General features: G+C 38.7%; 1 protein-coding gene across 5 annotated transcripts in view; it reads left to right on the top strand.

The window, feature by feature from the left end:
• Trpc4ap (transient receptor potential cation channel subfamily C member 4 associated protein) overlaps positions 1-19,995 on the top strand; it is a 78,135-nt gene that overhangs the window by 30,703 nt on the left and 27,437 nt on the right. For all 5 annotated transcript variants that reach the window (XM_004867884.4, XM_004867886.4, XM_087188919.1 and 2 more), the window contains exons 5-7: positions 73-128; positions 5,563-5,691; positions 10,589-10,796. In XM_004867884.4, the coding sequence (XP_004867941.1) occupies positions 73-128; positions 5,563-5,691; positions 10,589-10,796 (393 nt within the window). The remainder of the gene's footprint in view (positions 1-72; positions 129-5,562; positions 5,692-10,588; positions 10,797-19,995) is intronic.

Genomic DNA, 19,995 nt, shown 5'->3' with positions numbered 1-19,995 from the left:
TAAAAAATTTAATAATGTTAATACTATCTTTTCAATGAAAAAAATAACCAGTTACTCCCCCTTGCCTTTCAGTAAGCGACGAAATGTCCAAGGACTGCTTGAGCATCCTATATAACACCTGTGTCTGTGTAAGTACTCCTGGCACTGGGGCACTGTTTATCTCCTACCACACCTTCAGTGCTGAAAAAGGGAACATTCAAGTAGGGGTTGCAGACGTGAAAACTCTCTTTGGACATTTGAGGGAATTGGACTGATACATGCCTGAGAGCAGGACCAACAGATAAAAATAATGGGAAGGCAGAGCTGGGTGTGGTGGCACTCAGAAAGCTGAGGCAGGAGAATCGCTGTGAGTTTGAGACCAGCCTTGGCTACATAGTGAGTTGAAGACCAGCTTGGTATAGCAACACCCTGTCTCAAAAAAGAATGGTCAGACAAAAAAAGAATGGTCAGGCAGTCTTGTAGGAATTGTTAAGAGCCAGGGCTGCGACAGCAGGTCTCCTGGACACCTTTAGCCCTGCATGTGTACAAGCAGAGACAGATCAATTACTTGTCAAAGGGCAGCAAGCATTGGCAGAGTGTCTTTGTCCTTTAAGATTCCTTTTAACCCCTTTATGCCCATTCCTTCTTTTTTTTTTTTTGGTACTGGGGATCAAACTCGGGACCTTGAACTTGCAAGGCAGGCGGCGGAACCACTGAGCTAAATCCCCGGCACCCATTCCTTCATTTTACTTGTTAAAAAACAGAACAAGAACCAGAAGCTCACCCATGTATTGAATGGGACACTCGCATGCTAACCACTGGGCCTAGAAGAATGGCGAATGAAGGGAACAGTTTGGTAGAAAGAAAAGAGCAGAGTCTATGATTCAAGCACTCGGGAGGCTGAAGCAGGAGGATCATAAGTTTGAGCCCAGCCCGAGCAATTTAGCAAGACTTTCTAAAAAAAAAAACAAAAACAAATGGGGGAGGATATAGGGCCAGAGCTCAATCCGAGTACTACCAAGAAAAAAAAGGGCAGAGCACTTAATGTTAGAAGTTGATTTTGTGTTTAGCATTTAGCTTGGTACATCTCTCTGAGCCTTAGTTTCTTATCCATCCGTAGAGTACAGTCAGTAATACTAACATCACGCTAAATGAGAGCACTAAAGGAGATAACAGATTTGAATACATTTTGTAAAGCAATATGTAAATGCTAGTTTTTATTAGACACAGTACCTGTTAGGAACTTATGGTCCGGTAAACCTTGTAAACAGCTATAATTCTCAGCAGAGTGGGATAAGTGCTATTGTAGAAGTGAAACCCATAGGCCACGGAGATACAAAAAACACATTGGACCCCATTTCTTGCCTCATTCAAAAAAAATTTTTAGGTATTTTGTGAGAGTATGTGAAATTCATCAAGATCACAAACTTAGAAGTACAGTGGGGACATAAATACAGCTAGGAATTGAACTGATAAAAAAATGTAGACCATAAAATCATCTGTACTATGTGTAGATAGGTCACAGTTTCAGGTTTAAGCTTTTTAGTAGCCAATACAAATAGAGAAGTACGTTTGAAAACGTATACAAATCAGTATCTATAATAGTAATGCAGGCCACTTTAGTTATTTTGAATTTCCTGTAGCTACTTTTTTTTTTTTTGAAACAGTGTCTTGCTGTACAGTCCAGGCTACCCTTGAACTCACTTTGTAGCCCAGGCTGGCCTCAAATTTCTGGCAGCCCTGCCTCGGCCTCCTGAGTGCTGAGATTACGGGTGAGTACCACCATGCCCGGCTCCTGTAGCCACCGTTGTTGTTTTTTTTAAAATTTTTTTTCCAGTATTGGGAATTGAACTCAGGACCTTGCACTTGCCAGGCAGGCACGGTGCCACTGAGCTAAATCTCCAGCCTCTGTAGCCACATTTTTAAAAGAAAAAAATAGGACATAGATGAAGTTAATTTTAATAATATATTTTAACAGTATAACAAGAATATTATTTTTTCAGTATAATTACAAATGAGATTCTTTCCTTCCTTCCTTCCTTCCTCCCTCCCTCCCTCTCTTCCTTGCTTGCTTGCTTCCTTCCTTCCTTCCTTTCTTCCTTCCTTCTTTTATTTTTTTACTATGCTTTCAAACTTTTAAAACCCAGTGTGCATTTTTATATCTGGTGCTCATCTCAGTTTGGACTAGGCCACATTTCAAGTGTGTAGCTAATGTCACAGATAGACAGATTTATAAGATAAAGAACTAATTGTCAGGAAATATACAACTATTCTTGCAACTAAGGCCAGTAAGAAGTAGTTCTTAAAGACATTGATGTCATGGCCCCATCACTGTCAACTTCCGTATAGTCATTAGTTTTATGAGGCTGTTTTAAAATCCTGATGCCTAATGTTTATGAGGTGACATTCTAGTAAAACACAGTTTGTTTGGTTTTTTAAGGGAGATCTTAAAGAATGGAGGATGATATGGTCCAACTCTGCTGATTTCCTTTCAGGTTAGATAGCTACAGCTCTTAAGAGTTGTGACAGCAGTGTCTCTAGGGATTAGGCACAAAACGAGATATTTGGAATTGCCTGTTTTGGCCTGGGAACTTGTATAAATTGTGACTAACCTGAAGTAAGCACATCCTGCCTAAACATATTTAAATTCAAAATTTTTAAAGTACCCCTGGCCAGCTAAAACTTGGCTTACTGGGTACTAGTTTGTAGCTTCTCATTTAGATACCAGTTCTAGAACCTATGATAAGTATCTTGAAAAAAACCTTCCCCAGAAAATGCATTGTATATTGTATGGGAGATTTAATGCCTTGAGATATAGAGGAAAGGAATAATTGTGTATGGCTTTTACTTCTAATTTGGAAAGGCTTTCCAGAAGAGGATGCATTTTAGCCAGTCTCTAGAAGGAGTAGGAGTTTGATAAGTTGAAGAGAGGAGAGGGTAGGTGGTCAAGGGTAGCTAGTCAGGGCAACAGGTTTGTGTGTTTGGCAGCCTGAACAGTTTCTTCTTTTCCTTTTGGTAGTGATTGAGCCCAGGGCCTCATGGCAAGTGCTGTGTCACTAAGCCACACTCCTTCACCCTGGAGATGTACTTTATTTTTAAGCTTTGAGATTGGGATTAGTCTGGTTTGAATTAAGCTACAATCAGTCCTGCTTCACATCTTACAGTCAGTGTAGGTGCTATATGAGATTGGAGGAAAAAAACTTTTTTTTTTTTTTTTTTGGTATCGGGGATCGAACTCGGGTCCTTGAGCTTGCAAGGCAGGCGGCAGAACCACTGAGCTAAATCCCCAGCCCTACTTTTTTTTTTTAATGTACCAATGCTACAGCTAAACAACAGAAATGGAATGTTAATATAGAATCAAACTGAGACTGCCTTCTTTAGTTAGTGCCCTTAGATTTATATACTCAGAACACGTTTATGGATGCCGTCAGTTTGAAATTTTAATTTGCTTTGACATGTTCATCCCACTGATTGAAAAGTGCTTCCTAGCTTAGGGTTCCCATATACCAGTGATGGTAAACCTTTTAGAGCTTTCAGTGATGCAAACAGCCTTCTGTGGCATGCATGCCATAGGTTTGCCACCACTGCTATATACCTGGTGTTCACCTGTACATCATTTGATGATACTCTTTTTTTTTTTTGCACATAGTGAGTGCTAGAGATCAAACCTCACATATGTGAAGCAAGGCTCTACCTACTAAGCTACATCCAGCCTGATTATATTCTTTAAAGAGAAGTCATGTTTGTTGCAGTCCGCTTTTCAGAAGTTTTTTTTCCAGCTTTGAGGTTGAAAAGAATGAAGAAAAAAACATTAAAGCCACTAAGATCTGGTTGCTCTACAGGGTGTGTGTGTGTGTGTGTGTGTGTGTGTGTGTGTGTGTTTGTGTGTGTGTGTGTGTGGTTAAGTGAGCAATATCACAGTTTTAAATTCAAGCTCTTGAACCTACTTCTGAGGACTTTCATGAGCTTTTATTTCCCAAATACTTCTTGTCTTTTTTTTTAAATTAAGTTTATTGATACATTTTAGGTATACATAATGATCACATTTATCATAGGGAATTTGTACCTGTACATGATACTACTTCCTTTTTTTTTTTACTCTACTCTTTAAGTAAACATTTCATAAATACCTCCCCCTCCAGGGCTGCTGTTGGATACCAGGGGCACAAAGATGAATAAAGTAGAATCCCATCTTCAGGTGGCTCATAGTTCATGGATGAGGGTGCAGAGTGTGGTAAAGGAACTGAACAAATACAGGCCAAGTGGTTTGACATATGGAGGAGAAACAGCACGTGTGTGGAGTAGGTCAGGGAAGGTTTCATGACCAAGGTGGCATTTGGAAGAGTTGGTAGGCTTGCCCATTCTTGTCTTTGATGCTGATTTCTTTCATAAATAATAAAGAGATTTCTTTGACTGAAAAAATAGCAAATATAGATAAGATGCAGAATATATAAATCATGTGTGATCCTATTAACCAGATTAAGTGTCAGCAGTTTGCTACAAATAATTTAAGAATTTTGATATATGTTGGTATGTGTATAAGCACCATTTTCTGGCCAGCTTTTTTATTCTATTAAAATTGTAAAGATTAGCTACATTATTTTTTCTAATGTATATTCTATAATGTAGGTGTAATATCCTTGATTTATCTGTTCCATGTTAGCAGACATTTATATTGTTTATATATTCTAAATGGTGCTGACAGATAGGGAATTGGTGGAGGCATTCCCACAGGGAAGCACAAAGTGGTAGAAGTAGGAAAAGCCCCTGTGTGCATAAGTTTTAACAGCAGGTCATCCAGTCTGACACAGCATAAGGTAAGTCTCAGGAAGATTGTCCCTGACAGGTAACTTTGCTCCTGTTTGAAGTGCCTTTGGATGTCACTTAGAAGAGTGGTACTTAATTGAATGTCAAAGGAAACTTGTCTTTTGATTACTCTAAGAAAATCGTTTTATCTGTAGGATAGTGGCAGAGCCTTACTATATGCACAGTGTTTACATGCATTGTCTAACTGAATCACAACTCACAGACTTATGAAATAATCATTTTACAGATGAAGAAATGGAGGTTCAAAGGTGAGAAGTGATTTGCTTAGGTTCACCTTTCTGGAATTAGAACTTGGGTCTGACCCTAAAGCCCATGCTTCAAAACACCTTCAAATTTGAGAATGGCTTTCCAGAACCATTTTGCAAACTCTTAGGAAATGCCGCTTGCTATGTTCAACTTTCACCTCAGTTTGGGCCCTAAGTGCACCCACTCACACTGATCACCATTTCTGTTCTGAAGACATTGGTTTGTCCTCTACCTGAAGACATTTGGGGCTTAGACTTTATAGGCCAACTGAGGTCACTGCCCACTTTTCTCATGTTCACAGACTTTCTGTTGCATAGTTGGGGTACCAGGAGGCCTCTTCTTCCATGGCCCAGGAATTTGAAGTGTTTCGCACAGTTAACATGACATCCTGGATTTGTTGGCTCATGTCAGTTTTCCAAGGTTGGAATATCTGGAAGGGATGCTTTGCTCTTCATATTTTCTTTTGTGGTCACAACCTATTCTGTCTTTTCTCCCTTCTCTCTATAACAGACAGAAGGAGTTACAAAGCGTTTGGCCGAAAAGAATGATTTTGTGATCTTCCTGTTTACACTGATGACGAGTAAGAAGACATTCTTACAAACAGCAACCCTCATTGAAGATATTTTGGGTGTTAAAAAGGTGAGCTGTGTCCTCCAGCAGGTGTCTAACCAGGTGGGGATGTCTCAGACCATTGGATTCTCAAACTTGAAAAATGTAAAGAGCTCTTTTAAAAGGAATTCTTCCATACACTTAGTATTAAATTATTTTTTGTTACTAAGGTATACTCAAGTATAAAACTAGGTTATATTTCTTATATTAATGGATCTTTTATGACTGAAACCTAAATAAATATATAAGTTGGGTTCAAACTACTTATGAAACTTGAAACTTCAAATTGACTTGGTGAATTTAATGTTATGGCTGATGTCCTTTTGTTGAGATAAAATTGCTCCTCTTAAGTTATTATGGTACATAGCCAGGCGTGGTGGCACATTCCTGTAATCCCAGCACTTGGGAAGCTGAGGGAGGAGGATTGGTTTGAGTTTGAGGCCAGCCTGAGCTATGTAGTGAGCTCAAGGCCAGCCTAAATTACACAGTGAGACCCTGTTTCAAAAACAAAACAAACAAAAAACCCTGCCAAAATTATTATGCCACAAATTTGTTTTGGTGTACTTGTACTGTTGCATGCCGTGCAGTGACTACTCTCAAACCATTTCTCTATAGTTGAACTGCTGTGAAACCTTTATTTATTAGTCAGTTCCCCATGGTTGTCATTTTGGCCTTTGTCTAAGGTCACCTCTGTTTTTTCTTGCCAGTTTTTAATAATTAAAGTTGATCACCTGCCTGGCAAGCATGAAGCCCTGAGTTCGATTTCTGGTACCAAAAAAGAAAAAGTTGATTAATTGGCATCTACACAAGAGACAGAAATGTAAGCAGTGAATTCCTGCCACTTGGTCATAAGGTGGACATTCAGATGATCTATAGCTTTTTAAAAAAAATTATAATCAAAATGAAAACACTGAATGAAAATTTTTTCACAGACCTCTATTAGTCACTATGTTAGAATTTTGTGGGGAGGGGATTGTGGTTTTTTTGGTTTTTTGAAACAGGATCTCAGGCTGGCCTTGAACTCACCGTGTAGCCCCGGCTGGCCTTGAATTCTTAGAGATTCTTCTGCCTCAGCCTTCCGAATGCTGGGATTACAGAGGAGCTCTTCCATGCCCAGCTACTATGTTAGATTTTGGATAATGCTTGTTAGGACCTGGAGCTTACCTCTCCAGGCTTATTCCAAGCCTCCATGTTGGTTGCTGGTTAGCACAGATTTCTTCCTTTTGTTGCTAAGCAGCCTCCTTGAGGTTGCCATTGCAGGGAAGAGGGTACCTATGCACAGCTGTCCTTTCTGTTTCTCTACCATGCTTCCCCAGGCCTTGCTTGTCGTTGCCTAGGCAGAAGCAGCACAAATGGCCCTGTGTCTGTAGGAACTATTTGGAGCTGTGTACAGGCCCCAGACAAACCCTCTGTGTCCTCTGATGAAAAGGCTTTGTTATTTTTCCAGTCATTGTGTGCTCTGGCCTGAGTGGATGAGGGTGCCTCCATGGCAGAAACAGCAGGCTCCTCAGCAGCCTCCACATAGGAGGCAGTGATTGCTCCTCTCTTTTTCCACCTGTTCTCTCATGTCCTCGCATTCCTTTTCCTTTTTCTTCTTTTTTGGTACTGGGGATCAAACTCGGGACCTTGTGCTTGTGAGACAGGCAGTGGCACCACTGAGCTAAATCCCTGGCCCTCCTTTTTATCTTGCCAAAAATGATGATGGGTTCTACTGTACTTTATGGATATGTTGGTGCCATTTGTAAGGGTAGGTAGACACCAAAACAAAAGGAGAAACACAAACTATAAAGTGAGAAAATGTATTTGGAGTCATGCAGCTATGGATTGGTACTCAGAATTTGTAAAGAATTCTTACAAATCAGTGTGAAAGGCAAATAGCCTAGTCAAAAAATAAGCAATAATATGAATAAGCATTTCAGAGAAGAGAAGTGGGCCATAACTATGAGAAGATGCTTAACTTCATTGATTAACAAGGTAATGCAAATCCCATACGGTAAGGGGGAGAGCAAGCATTTGGAGCAGATGTATCAATAGAAACATTGACATACTGCAGATTTGTTTTATATCAGCAGAATATGTTTATACTTTCTTTGATTTTATGCTTGAAGGTGCACATACCCTGTGCCCCAGCACCTAGAGAAGCTCTGCCCAAGGGCTGAGGTATCAGTTTGTATTTTGTAATGGGTCACCTGTTACCTGTGCCTGAGCACCTGGAGGGGGTTCGGTTCTAAAATAGTGATTCTGAGAAATGAAAACACCAGATTGAATCCAGGAGATCAGAGTGTATCAGGTAAGGGTATTGTTTGAAAACATTTTTGTTCCATATTTTATATATATAAACTATATATATATAGAGAGAGAGAGAGAGAGTTTTGTATATATATTATATCTTGTAACTATACACACATACATACGTTCCAACATGTATCTTTATTGGGTTGTGATGAAAAATATATTTCTTATTCTTGGTCATTGTCAGAACAATTTACAAGTTACTTCCCAAGAAATCTGCAAATGTGCACCCTGTGAACACATGTGCAGCTAGTAATGTTCAAGAATATTTATAGTGTCATTGTTTCAGAGCAAAAGAACTGAAAGCAAGTCTATAATCCATGACTTCATAAAATGGAATATCATAAACTATGTACAGTATTAGAAATGAACAAACTTGCTTTTTAATAGAAGAGTAATAAATAATTCACAGCAATGGTTACCTCTGACAGAGACAGAAAGATGCAATAGTAAATGCACACATAGCTATTCATTTTGTTATGCTGCATAAAATATGTTGTATATGTAAATATTATATAAAAGTTTAAACATAAAACGTGGGCTTGGTGTGATATGACTGAGTTGGGGAAAGCAGAACTGATAAGCTGAAAATCAGTTACCTCACATCTATGTGTATTGACCTGGGAAGGAAAGACCAAGCTGCAGGCAGCTGCTGCCAAATGCTCATTCCACAGCAGACCTCTGTCCTCTTCTATTAGAAATAGAGGGCAGTGGGATTCACAAGGGCATTCAGGAATCATTTGCTTGTTTAATTTACTGATTCCCTTTGCTGCCAGATGTGTGCATTAGCTCCCCCCCCCCCAAAAAAACAGTGTTAGATTATTTGGGAAATAGATGCAGAAGCAAGTAATTACAAATCTGTGTTACATGCAGTGACAGAAAACTGCCTGTCCCAGAAAGTAAATCAGTGTGGTAAAGGATAGCAGGTATTATCTGAGCAATACAAGGACAATTTAAAATGAGAAAAGCACACACATTTGTAGATTTTAAGGAAAAAGTTGAGACTATAACCAAATAAGAGACATCAATATTTATAATAAAAGCTAGTATATTAGTCAGCTTTTTATCACTATGACTAAATACCTGACACAAGCTACTTAATAAGAAAAGAGGTTTGTTTAGATCACAGATCTGGAAGTACAAAGCTCAGGGCCTATGGCAGGCAGCAATGTGGAAGTGTAATACAAAGGAGCAGGAAGATTACACTTTGAGCTGGGAAGCAGAGAGACTGGATGGACCCAAACTCAGGCTTTTTATAACAGCCCCCTCCAAAGGACCACAATGGAGTCCCAGGCAGACTCCCTTCCAAGGAGACCCCAGTGTCTCAAGGACCTCCCAATAGGCCACTGTGGTAGGCATGCCCGCCTGCAGGCCACAGGTTGGACACACCTGTGTCATAATAAAATATTTAAAAGCAGAGGAAGTTTGTTACTTAGATACATTAACCATATTATCTATTTTGTATGTGGCCAAAGACCATTCTCACTCACTGAGCTCAGGCGAGCCAAACAGTTCCAGCTCATGGGCAGCAGCTTGTACATGCCTGCTCTGCCCCCTCCAGGAGTGCCACCCTTTAAAGCAAATTCTAGTTTATGGACCTTTGGTGGGACACAAACCATATTCAAATCATAGCAGCTAGGAATAGAAGAAAAATTCTCTAACTTGATATGAAGTATCAAAATTTATAGTAAACATTAACTTGAAGCTTTGAAAATACTTCTTAAAATAAAGAAAAAGACAATACTGGCTCTCATGTCCTCTAGATAAATGGTCACCTGTATGTACATACAAGGAACATCTGTAGGAATGTTCATTACAACCTAGTTTAAGTTGAAATGCATATAAAAAGAATAATTAAAATTGTGGAGTAAAGCAATAAAAAAAATTGAGCTGGAGCTATTTGGGTCAGTGTTGATTGAATTAGAAGTAAGCATGAGGCCAAGCTTGGTGGTGCACACCGGTAGTCCAAGCACTGGAGAGGCTGAGGCAGGAGGATCATAAGTTCAAGGCCAGCATGGGCTACATAGTTTAGAAAGTAAGACAGTATCATATTTATACTGGCCATACAGAGCAATGTCATATAGTTTAATGGACATATTTAGAAGAATAAAAACATGCCCTGGGAATAATAAACACAAAGTTAAAAATAATAGGAACCTCTGGGCAGAGAAAAGGAAATGTAACTGGGTGGGGATACGCAGAGGCCTTCGCTTTCATTTGAAATATTTTATTTCTTAAAAAGAAAAACAAATATATAGCAAGAATGGTGATTTATGATTTATAAAACTTAAATGGTTGAGTTTGGTTTTTTTTTGTGTTGTTTTTTAATAGGCAATATGTGTCACAAGAGCAAAAGTAGAAAATGGGACCATAGGTGTCCGAGGATAAATTTAAAGGACAATTCTTTGAAATAGGTTATCCCATTTTACAAATATCAGGGAAAGAGGACAGATTCCATGACTTGAGATCTAAAGTTGCACAACTGCCAACTGCAGAGCCGGGATTTGAACCTAAATGGAAAACCCCCCTCACACATACACACACACACACTTGTGGGAGAATACAGGACAGGAGGGCACATACGGTCTCTGGAGTGGACTGAGCACAGGGATTATTTTATTTGTGTCTTCTGTAGGAAATGATCCGACTAGATGAAGTTCCCAATCTGAGTTCCTTAGTATCCAATTTTGACCAGCAACAGCTTGCTAATTTCTGCCGGATTCTGGCTGTCACCATTTCAGAGATGGATACAGGGAATGATGACAAGCACACACTTCTTGCCAAAAATGCTCAGCAGAAGAAGAGCTTGAGCTTGGGGCCTTCTGCAGCTGAAATCAACCAAGGTAAAGTCTCCAGTTGTCAGAATTTTGAGACAGTAGCTCTGAGACCCTTCCTACATCATTTAGGCCTTTTAATGTCTCTAGAGATTGATGTGTGAGGTCTCCTAAGGTCCACTTGTAGAGTATGTAAAATTTATGTGTATCTTTTTATTTTGGAGGAGCAAATTCTATAGCTTTCATTAGGTTTTTGAATGAGTTCAGAATCTCAGAAACACCCCACTCTTTATGAGAATTACAAGTGCATATACTTGTGACCTACTAAGCCTTGTCTGGGCCTTTATCTTAAATATATGAGATATAAGGGCCGGGGATTTAGCTCAGTGGTTTTGCTGCCTGCTGCGCAAGCACAAGGACCCAAGTTTGATTCCCAGTACCAAAAAAAAAAAAAAAAAAAGATATGAGATATATCAAGGTTGTTCATGGCAACATTATTTGTAATAACAAGTGACCGGAGACAGCCCAAATGTTCATTAACAGAATATTTATGTAATGGTAAATTTTATAGGTTTTTAAAAGATGAACATCTGTATGTACTGGTATAGAAAAAAATCTCCCAAGATATATTAATGATGAAAAGGAAAAGGCAGAAGAGTGTGTATAACATGACACTTTTTTACTAAGGTGTGCCATATGTAACTAACGTTACCCATAAAGAAACTGAAAGAGTGTATAAGAACCATAAAGTGATTACTTGCTAGAAAGAGGCTAGTAACAGTAGAGCAGCAGGAGTGGCAGTGGGACTTCTTAGTGTATTCTTACATATGGTGCTTGATTTAGAACCATGTGAGTGTATTAATTTAAAAAAGCACACTGTTCTAACCAGCCTACCCCAATGTATTTCTTTTCAGTCACAAAAGAACTCTTGTTACTAATAAATATCCTGGCTTGAGCAGGTTTTGGGGAAACTAGGTATACATCCAGCCATAAAATTTTATTTATTTATTTATTTATTTATTTATTTATTTTTTGCTTAAATTCTTTTATTGGTACATTTTAGGTATACAGTACATTTACATTTATCATTGGGAACTTGTACCTATACATGATGTATCTTGGTTCTTATTTTTTCTCCATTCCCTGTGCACCCTTCCCTATTTACAAAGACTTCGTTTCCATTTTTTCCTTTTCTTACAATTTTTCCTTTCCCTTCTTTCCTTTCCCATTCCCCTCCCACTTTCCCTACCCCTTTGGACCTTTTCTTCCTACTTCAAATGGTCAATTATTTGTTTTAATCATTTTAATCCTTATTTACACTTTCAGTTTATTATACCAGAGAAACTATTCGGTATTTATGCATATGTGTCCTGTTTATTTCACTTAAGAGTATGGCCTCAATATGCATCCATTTAGCTATAAATGTTTCTAGTTTCTCGTTCTTTATGGCTGAGTAGTACTCCATTTTATAAAAAAAAACACATCTTCTTTATCCAGTTTCCAGTTCATGGGCAGTTGGGCTGTTTCCAAGCTTTAGCTATTACAAATTGTGCTGCTATGAACATGGGTGCACATATATCGCTGTGGTATGATTCCTTTAATTCTTTTGGGAAGATACCCAGCAGTGGAATAGCTGGGTCAAATGGGACCTCTAGTCCTAGTTCTTTGAGGTATCTCCATACTGATTTCCACAGTGGTTTCACCAGACTCACTCCCACCAGCAATGGAGCAGGGTTCCTTTCTCCCCACAACCCCGCCAGCATTTGTTATTGGTTGATTTCTTGATGGCAGCCATTCTTTCTGGAGTGAGGTGGAATCTCAGTGTTGTTTTCATCTGCATCTCTAGAATGACCAGTGATGTTGAACATTTTTTCGTATGTTTATTTGCTGCTTTTACTTCTTTGTCTGAGAAATGTCTGTTCATTTCAGATGCCCATTTTTGAATTGGGTCTTTAAATTTGGGGGGTCTGATTTTTTTCAATTCTTTATGTATTCTAGATAGTAGTCCTTTGTCTGAGGTACAGCTGCTAAAAATTTTTCCCACATTGTAGGTTGTCTCTTAGCTCTGTTGGTGGTTTCTCTTGCAGTGCAGAAGCTTTTTAATAAGATGAGATCGCCATTGTTGATTCTTTATGCTAGTTCTCATGCTACTGAGGTTTTGTTCATGAAGTCTTTTCCTATGCCAATGTCTTCAAGAGTTCTACGTAACTTATCTTCTAGCAAGTTTAGTGCTTCTGTTTTAATATTTAGATCTTTAATCCACTTTGATCTTAGTTTAGTGCATGGTGATAGATATGGGTCTAGTTTTAATCTTTGGGAGGTTGAAATCCAGTTTTTCCAACACCATTTATTAAATAGGCTATATTTCCTCCAATGAGGGTGGTTGGCACCTTTGTCAAAGATGAGGTGGCTGAGTATGTCTGGAGTTGTTTATGCATTTTTTAATCTATTCCACTGATCCTCGGGTCTGTTTCTTTGCCAGTACCATGCTGTTTTTATCACAGTAGCTCTGTAGTATAGTTTCAAGTTGAAGATTGTGATACCCCTGCCATGTCTGTGTTACCTAGAATTTCTTTTGCTATTCTAGTTCTCTTCTGGCTCCAAATGAATTTTTGGATTGTTTTCTCTAGTTCTGCGAAATATATTGTTGGAATTTTAATCGGCACTGCATTAAATCTGTATAGCAGTTTTGGAAGTATGGCCATTTTCACTATATTGGTTCTTCCTACCCAGGAACAAGGGATGTCTTTCCATTTTCTTGTATCCTCTTCGATCTCTTTTATCAGAGTGCTGTAGTTTTCAGTGTAGAGGTCTTTTGCTTCCTTTGTCAGCTTCATTCCTAGATATTTCATGTTTTTGGATGCTACTATAAAAGGAATTGTTTCCCTAATTTCTCTCTCAGTGAGTCTGTTATTTGTGTACAAGAAAGCTATTGTCTTTTGAGTGTTGATCGTGTATCCAGCTACTCTACTGAATCTGTCAATTAAGTCTAGAAGTCTTTTCAGCCATAAGATTTTAGATGATTCATTTTTTTTTTTTGGTACCGGGGATTGAACGCTGGTCCTTGCGCTTGCGCAGCAGGCGGCAAAACCACTGAGCTAAATCCCCGGCCCTAGGTGATTCATTTTTGAACTGAAACATTTATGTATTTCAAAAGATAGTTTTCTTGTTTTGTTTTACTTATTTTTTGGTTTTAGTATATGTGCTGCCAAAGCAAGCACTTTATTTTTTGATTTTTTGAGACAGAGTCTCTCTATGTAGGTCAGGCTATCCTTGAACTCAGTACATAGCCCCTCAAACTCATGGCTTGGTGATCCTCCTGCCTCAGCTTCCTGAGTACTGGGATTACAGGCATGTCTTACCATACCTGATACAAAAGCTAGTTCTTGAATATTAACAGCTAGAAATTCAGAAATCAAATTGTTGATACAGACACATATCATTTTGTTCCTTGGAGTTAACAACAACAAAAATGGTAAAGCAATAAAAACGCAGTAGAAAGCTGTGTCCATTCCAAGGCAGCCTTCATGCTGCCTTGAAGAGCAGTTGGCTGGTATGTGGAACCTATGCTGGCTCTGCAGAGTTGTGAGTTCCCTGCAGCAGCCTCCCTTCACAATCCTGAATGCTCCTCCATTAACTCTGTTAACGGCCAGGCCACCCTAACTGTGCTTTGTAGGTATGAAGGAATATAATTTTACATGTCCTATGTTAAAACATAAGTATGTGGGCTCTGTGAGCTCCAGAAGAGTGGTTCTCCCTCCAGGGTTGCTTTTTCTCCTGTATCTATGGAGAAAGCGCTTCCTTGGTTGGTATCAGATTTTCTTCCCCGTCTTACAACTTTTGGGAAGTTCTCAGTGTATTAAGCCTTAAAAATGCATATTTTTATTTTTATTTTATCCCCTCCCCTTCCTATGTACAGAAACTTTGTTTCCATTTTTCCTTCTATTTTCACTTTTTTTTTCTTGTCCCTTCCTTCCTCCCTCCCTCCTCTCTTGTTCCCTTTCCCATTTGAATATTTTCTTCCCATTTCCCAGTAACTGTTAGACATTTTAGTCCTTATTTCCACTTTTGGTTTCTCACACCAGAGAAACAATGTGATATGTAAACATGTGTGTCGGATTTATTGCACTTAAGAGTATGGTTTCAGAGTCCGTCTATTTAGCTATAAATGTCTGAAGCTCATCCTTCTTTATGGCAGAGTAGTACTCCATTTTATAAAAAAACTATAGCTTCAGGCTGGGGATTTAGCTCAGTGGTTTCGCAGCCTGCTGTGCAAACACAAGGACACAAGTTCAATCCCTGGTTAAAAAAAAAAAACAAACAAACAAACAAAAAAACAAACTATAGCTTCCTTATCCATTCATCAGTTGATGGATATTTGGGCAGTTTCCAAGATTTAGCTATTACAAATTGTACTGCTATAAACATGTGTGCACATATATCACTGTGGTAGGGTGCTTTAAATTATTTTGGGAAGATACCCAGCAGGGAAATACCTAGGTCAAATGGAACCTCTAGTTTTAGTTTTTTGAGAAATCTCCGCACTGATTTCCACAGTGGTTGCACCAGTCCACACTCCCACCAACAGTGGAGAAGGGTTCTTTTTTCCCCACAGCCCTGTCAGCATTTGTTATTAGTTGATTTCTTGATAATAGCCATATTCTGTCTGGTGTGAGATGGAATCTCAGTGTTGTTTTAATTTGCATCTCTCAAATGACCAGTGATGTCGAACATTTATTTATATATTTATTTGCCATTTGTACCTCTTCATCTGAGAAGTGTGTATTCATTTCAGATGCCCATTTTTCGGATTGGGTCTTTAAATTGGGGGAGGTGATTTTTTTCAATTTTTTATATATTCTAGATATCAGTCTTTTGTCTGAGGAACAGCTGGCACAAATTTTTTCCCACTCTATTGATTATCTCTTTACTCTGTTGATGATTTCTTTTGCTGTGCAAAAGCTTTTTAATAAGATGAGATCCCAGCTGTTGATTCTTTGTAATAGAATTCTCTGTAATAAACCCCATGCAATTGGGGCTTTTTTCATAAAGTCTTTGCCTACACCTATGTCTTGAAGAGTTCCACCTATCCTCTCTTCCAGCAGATTAAGTGTTTCTGTTTTAATATTTAGATCTTTGATCCATTTTGATTTTAGTTTAGTGCACAGTGAGAGTCATGGGTCTAGTTTGTGTCTTGGGCATGTGGAAAGGCAAATTTTCTAGCACCATTTATTAAAGAGGCTGTCTTTCTTTCAGTGAAGGTGTTTGGCCCCTTTGTCAAAGATCAGGTGGCCGAGTGTGTTTAGAGATGTTTCTGCATCTTCTATTCTGTTCTATTGATCCTTGGGTCTGGGTGTTTTGTTTTGTTTTGTTTTTGCCAGTACCACACTTTTTATCACAGTAGCTCTGTAGTATAATTTCAGGTCAGGGATTGTGATGTCCCCTGTTGTCCCTTTGTTGCCCAGAATTGTTTTGCAATTCTAGGTCTCTTCTGGTTGCAAGTGAATTTTAGGATTGTTTTCTCTAATACTGTGAGGTATGCTATTGGTATTTTGATTGGGATCACATTAAATCTGTATAACAATTTTGAGACTATGGTCATTTTTTACTATGTTGGTTCTTCCTACCCACAAGCAAGGGATATCTTTCCATTTTCTTTTTTTTTTTTTCTTTTAAAAAGAGATATTTTTATTGGCTTATGATTCTAGTGGCAGGAAAGTCCAAATGGGCCTCTTGACTGAATCATAATAGTGTAGAAGTGGAAAGGGAAACAGACACATGCAAAAGACCAAGCATGCGGTTGGCTTCACTTTGTAAAACCCTCAACAAGTCCAGTCTTATGAGGTGGGCATTAATTCCTTCTGATCGTGGTGCCCCATAATGTTTCTTTTCTTTTTTTTTCCATTAAGTTATTGGTACATTTTAGGTATACAATACAGTTACATTCATCGCTGGGATCTTGTACCTTTAAATGATGTATCTTGGTTCTTATTTTTTTCCCATTCCCCTGCCCTCCCTTCACCCCCTCTACCCTTCCCTTTTTACAAAGACTTTGTTTCCATGTTTTTCCTTTTCTAATATTTTTATTTTCCCTTCTTTCCTTTCCCCTTCCCCTCCCACTTCCCCTACTTCTTCTTTCCATTTTCTGATATCCTTTCAATGTCCTTTCTCAGAGGACTGTTGTTTTCACTGTAAAGATCTTTTACTTCCTTTGTTAGATTAATTCCTAAGTATCTCATTTTTTTTGATGCTATTGTGATAGGTGTGGTTTCCCTAATTTCTCTCTCACTAAGTTTATTATTTGTGTACAGGAATGCTATTGATTTTCACATGTTGACTTTGTATCCAGCTATACTGCTGAGTTTGGTTATCAAATCTCAGTCTTTTGGTGGAGTTTTGGGGTCTTCTATGTAGAATATCATGTCATCTGCAAATAATGATAGTTTAACTTCTTCCTTTCCTGTCCTTATTCCTTTTATTCCTTTCTCTTGTCTAATTGCTCTGGCTAATGTTTCCAGAACTATACTGAATAGGAGTGATGATAGTGGACATCCTTGTCTTGTTCCTGATGCCTGTTGGTTTGTCATAGATGGCTTTTATCAGATTGAGATGAAGACCATCTATTCCTATTTTCTGTAGGGTTTTTATTATGAGTGGGTGTTGTAACAGACATGAAAATCAAATAAGCATTAACACAGTTGTAATGGGGGACCTCAATGCCCCACTGCCATAAATAGACAGATCAGCTAGACAAAAAATCAACAAAGAAATAGTGGAATTGAACCAAACCTGTGAACAGATGGACTAAGTAGATATCTACAGAGTGTTCCATCCCACATCATCAGAATACAAATTCTTCTCAGCTGTGCATGGGATGTTCTCCAAAATAGACCGCATACTAGCTCATGGAACATGCTTAAGTAAATGCAAACGAATTGAAACTATTGCATGCATATTATCAGACCATAATGCAATGAAATTCGAAATCAGTGACAAAAGAAACCATAAAAACTTAGTAAACACATGGAAATTAAATGAAATCCTCCTGGGGGCCAGGGATTTAACTCAGTGGCGCTGTTGCCTGCCTTGCAAGTGCAAGGTCCTGAGTTCGATCCCTGGTACCGCAAACAAAACAAAACAAAACCCTCCTGAATAACCAATAGGTCACAGATGAAATTAAAGAAGAAATTAGATAGTTCCTACAATTAAATGACAATGGTGATACAACATGCTGGAACTTATGGGATGCAATGAAAGCAGTCTTGCAAGAGTGATTTTTAGCGGTGAACAGTCACATCCGGAAAACAGCGAGGTCAAATAAACGACCTATGTTGAACCTCAAATTTCTAGGAAAAAAAGAACAAGTCAAGCCGAAAGGTCATATGAGGGAGGAAATTATTATAAAGATTAGAGCAGAAATTAATGCAATAGAGACTAAGAAAACAATGCAGTGAATTGAAGAGTTGGTTCTTTGAAAGATTAAATAAAATTGGTAAACCCTTAGCCAACTTTATCAAAAGAAGGAAAGAAAAGACTCAGATCCATGCAGTTAGGAATGAAAAAGGTGAAATCACAACAGATCCTGCAGAAATCCAGAAGATCATCAATACCCACTTCAAGACTCTGTATTCTAATAAGATGGAAGATACAGAAGAAATGGACAGATTCCTAGATACATATGAATTACCAAACTGAATCAAGATATAAAAATTCTAAATTAACACAGTAACAATCAGTGAAATTGAGAGATAATTTAAAACCTACCAACAAAGAAAAGCCCAGGTTCTGATGAATTCACTGCTGAATTCTATAAGACATTTAGAGAAGACCTAATGCTGCTACTCCTCAAACCCTTTAATGAAATTGAAGGAGAAGCAGTACTCCCAAATTCATTCCTGGAAGCAAGCATTACCCTGCTACCAACACCAGAGTAGGATCCAAACAAAAAGAACTACAGGCCAATCTCCCTAATGAACACAGATGCAAAAGTCCTCAATAAGATAACTGGTGAACAGAATACAGCAAATCATCAGGATTATACACCACGACCAAGTAAGATTCATCTCAGGGATGCAGGGATGGTTCAACATACGCAAATCAATAAATGTAATTCACCATATTACCAGAGCCAAGGACAGAAATCACTTGATCATCTCAATAGATGCAGAAAAAGCATGTGAGCTAGGTTTCTTGCACAGAAAAGTTTTATGCTATTTCCTGGAGCTCAGATAATAAATACAATCAAGCCCTTTTTGAGATTCTTCAAACTACTATTTGTTCCTTCTGTTGATTCATATGGAAACAAATTATTCCTTCTGTGGAACAAATATTCCAGATTTTAGTTACAGATGGAACCATAAGTCCACTAATTACCAACTTAACGATGACACTTAGCCAAGGAGTACTGACTTATGCAACACACAGAAGTGGAAGCAGGGCTTCACCTGCCAATGGAAACAAATGAGAGGAGAGAAGAGGTCTGTCAGTCGGTTTAATATCAACCAACTGTCAGTTTAGTACTAACCAAGCTGTCACAGCTACTAGTAAAGCTGAGAATCACATCTTTTCTTATAAGAGTACCATTCCAATCTCTTAACTTGCAGTTGGGTGGAAACTGTTTTGTAATGAAAGATCTTCATTGGGGGATTGAGCAGCATTTAATAAAGTCTATGTTTGTAAAAAAAAAAAAAAAAGCTGAGAATGATAAGGACTGTGTAGTACCTGGGTGTGGGCCCCTAAGTGTATACACACTGATGCGTGTAATTCAGCCAGTGATTTTCTGGGAGGAGGGCCTGTAGCTTTCCTCAGCGTTTCAAGAGATCAGTGACTCACAAACTCTCAGGAATCTCTGGGCTAAGAAGTTGGAGTCTGGGGCCGGGGATTTAGCTCAGTGGTTCCGGCGCCTGCCTCAAAAGTGCTAGGTTCTGAGTTCGATCCCCAGTACCAAAAAAAAAGTCAGAGTCTCATGTCCCTGCATGCCGAGCAGGTCATGTCTGGAGGAGTGTGTGCCTTGTGCAGGAATGGGGAAGGAAGAGGTAAAGAAGCTGGAGCTCTGTGTGCTGGAGAAAAGAGGTCTAACAATAAAAAGCCAGCTAGATGAAGATGTTCATGTGCAGTTCAGATGTTTTATTTATTTTTAGAAAAAGTAAAAACAAAATCCAAACACTACAAAAGGAGCAGCAGGTGTGCGGTAGAAAGTCTGTTCCTCTCCCTGGGGGACCTGTCAACAGCCTCCTTCCAGAGCTTCTGCACATGCCCTGTATGCAGT

This window comes from Heterocephalus glaber, unplaced genomic scaffold (genome assembly GCF_053883595.1).
Source record: "Heterocephalus glaber isolate CG9 unplaced genomic scaffold, H.glaber_assembly_v1.0 deba00001532, whole genome shotgun sequence".
NCBI classification, from domain to species: Eukaryota; Metazoa; Chordata; class Mammalia; order Rodentia; family Bathyergidae; genus Heterocephalus; species Heterocephalus glaber.
Note: the sequence above shows the minus strand (reverse complement) of the source record. Positions and strands in the feature narration are given on the sequence as shown.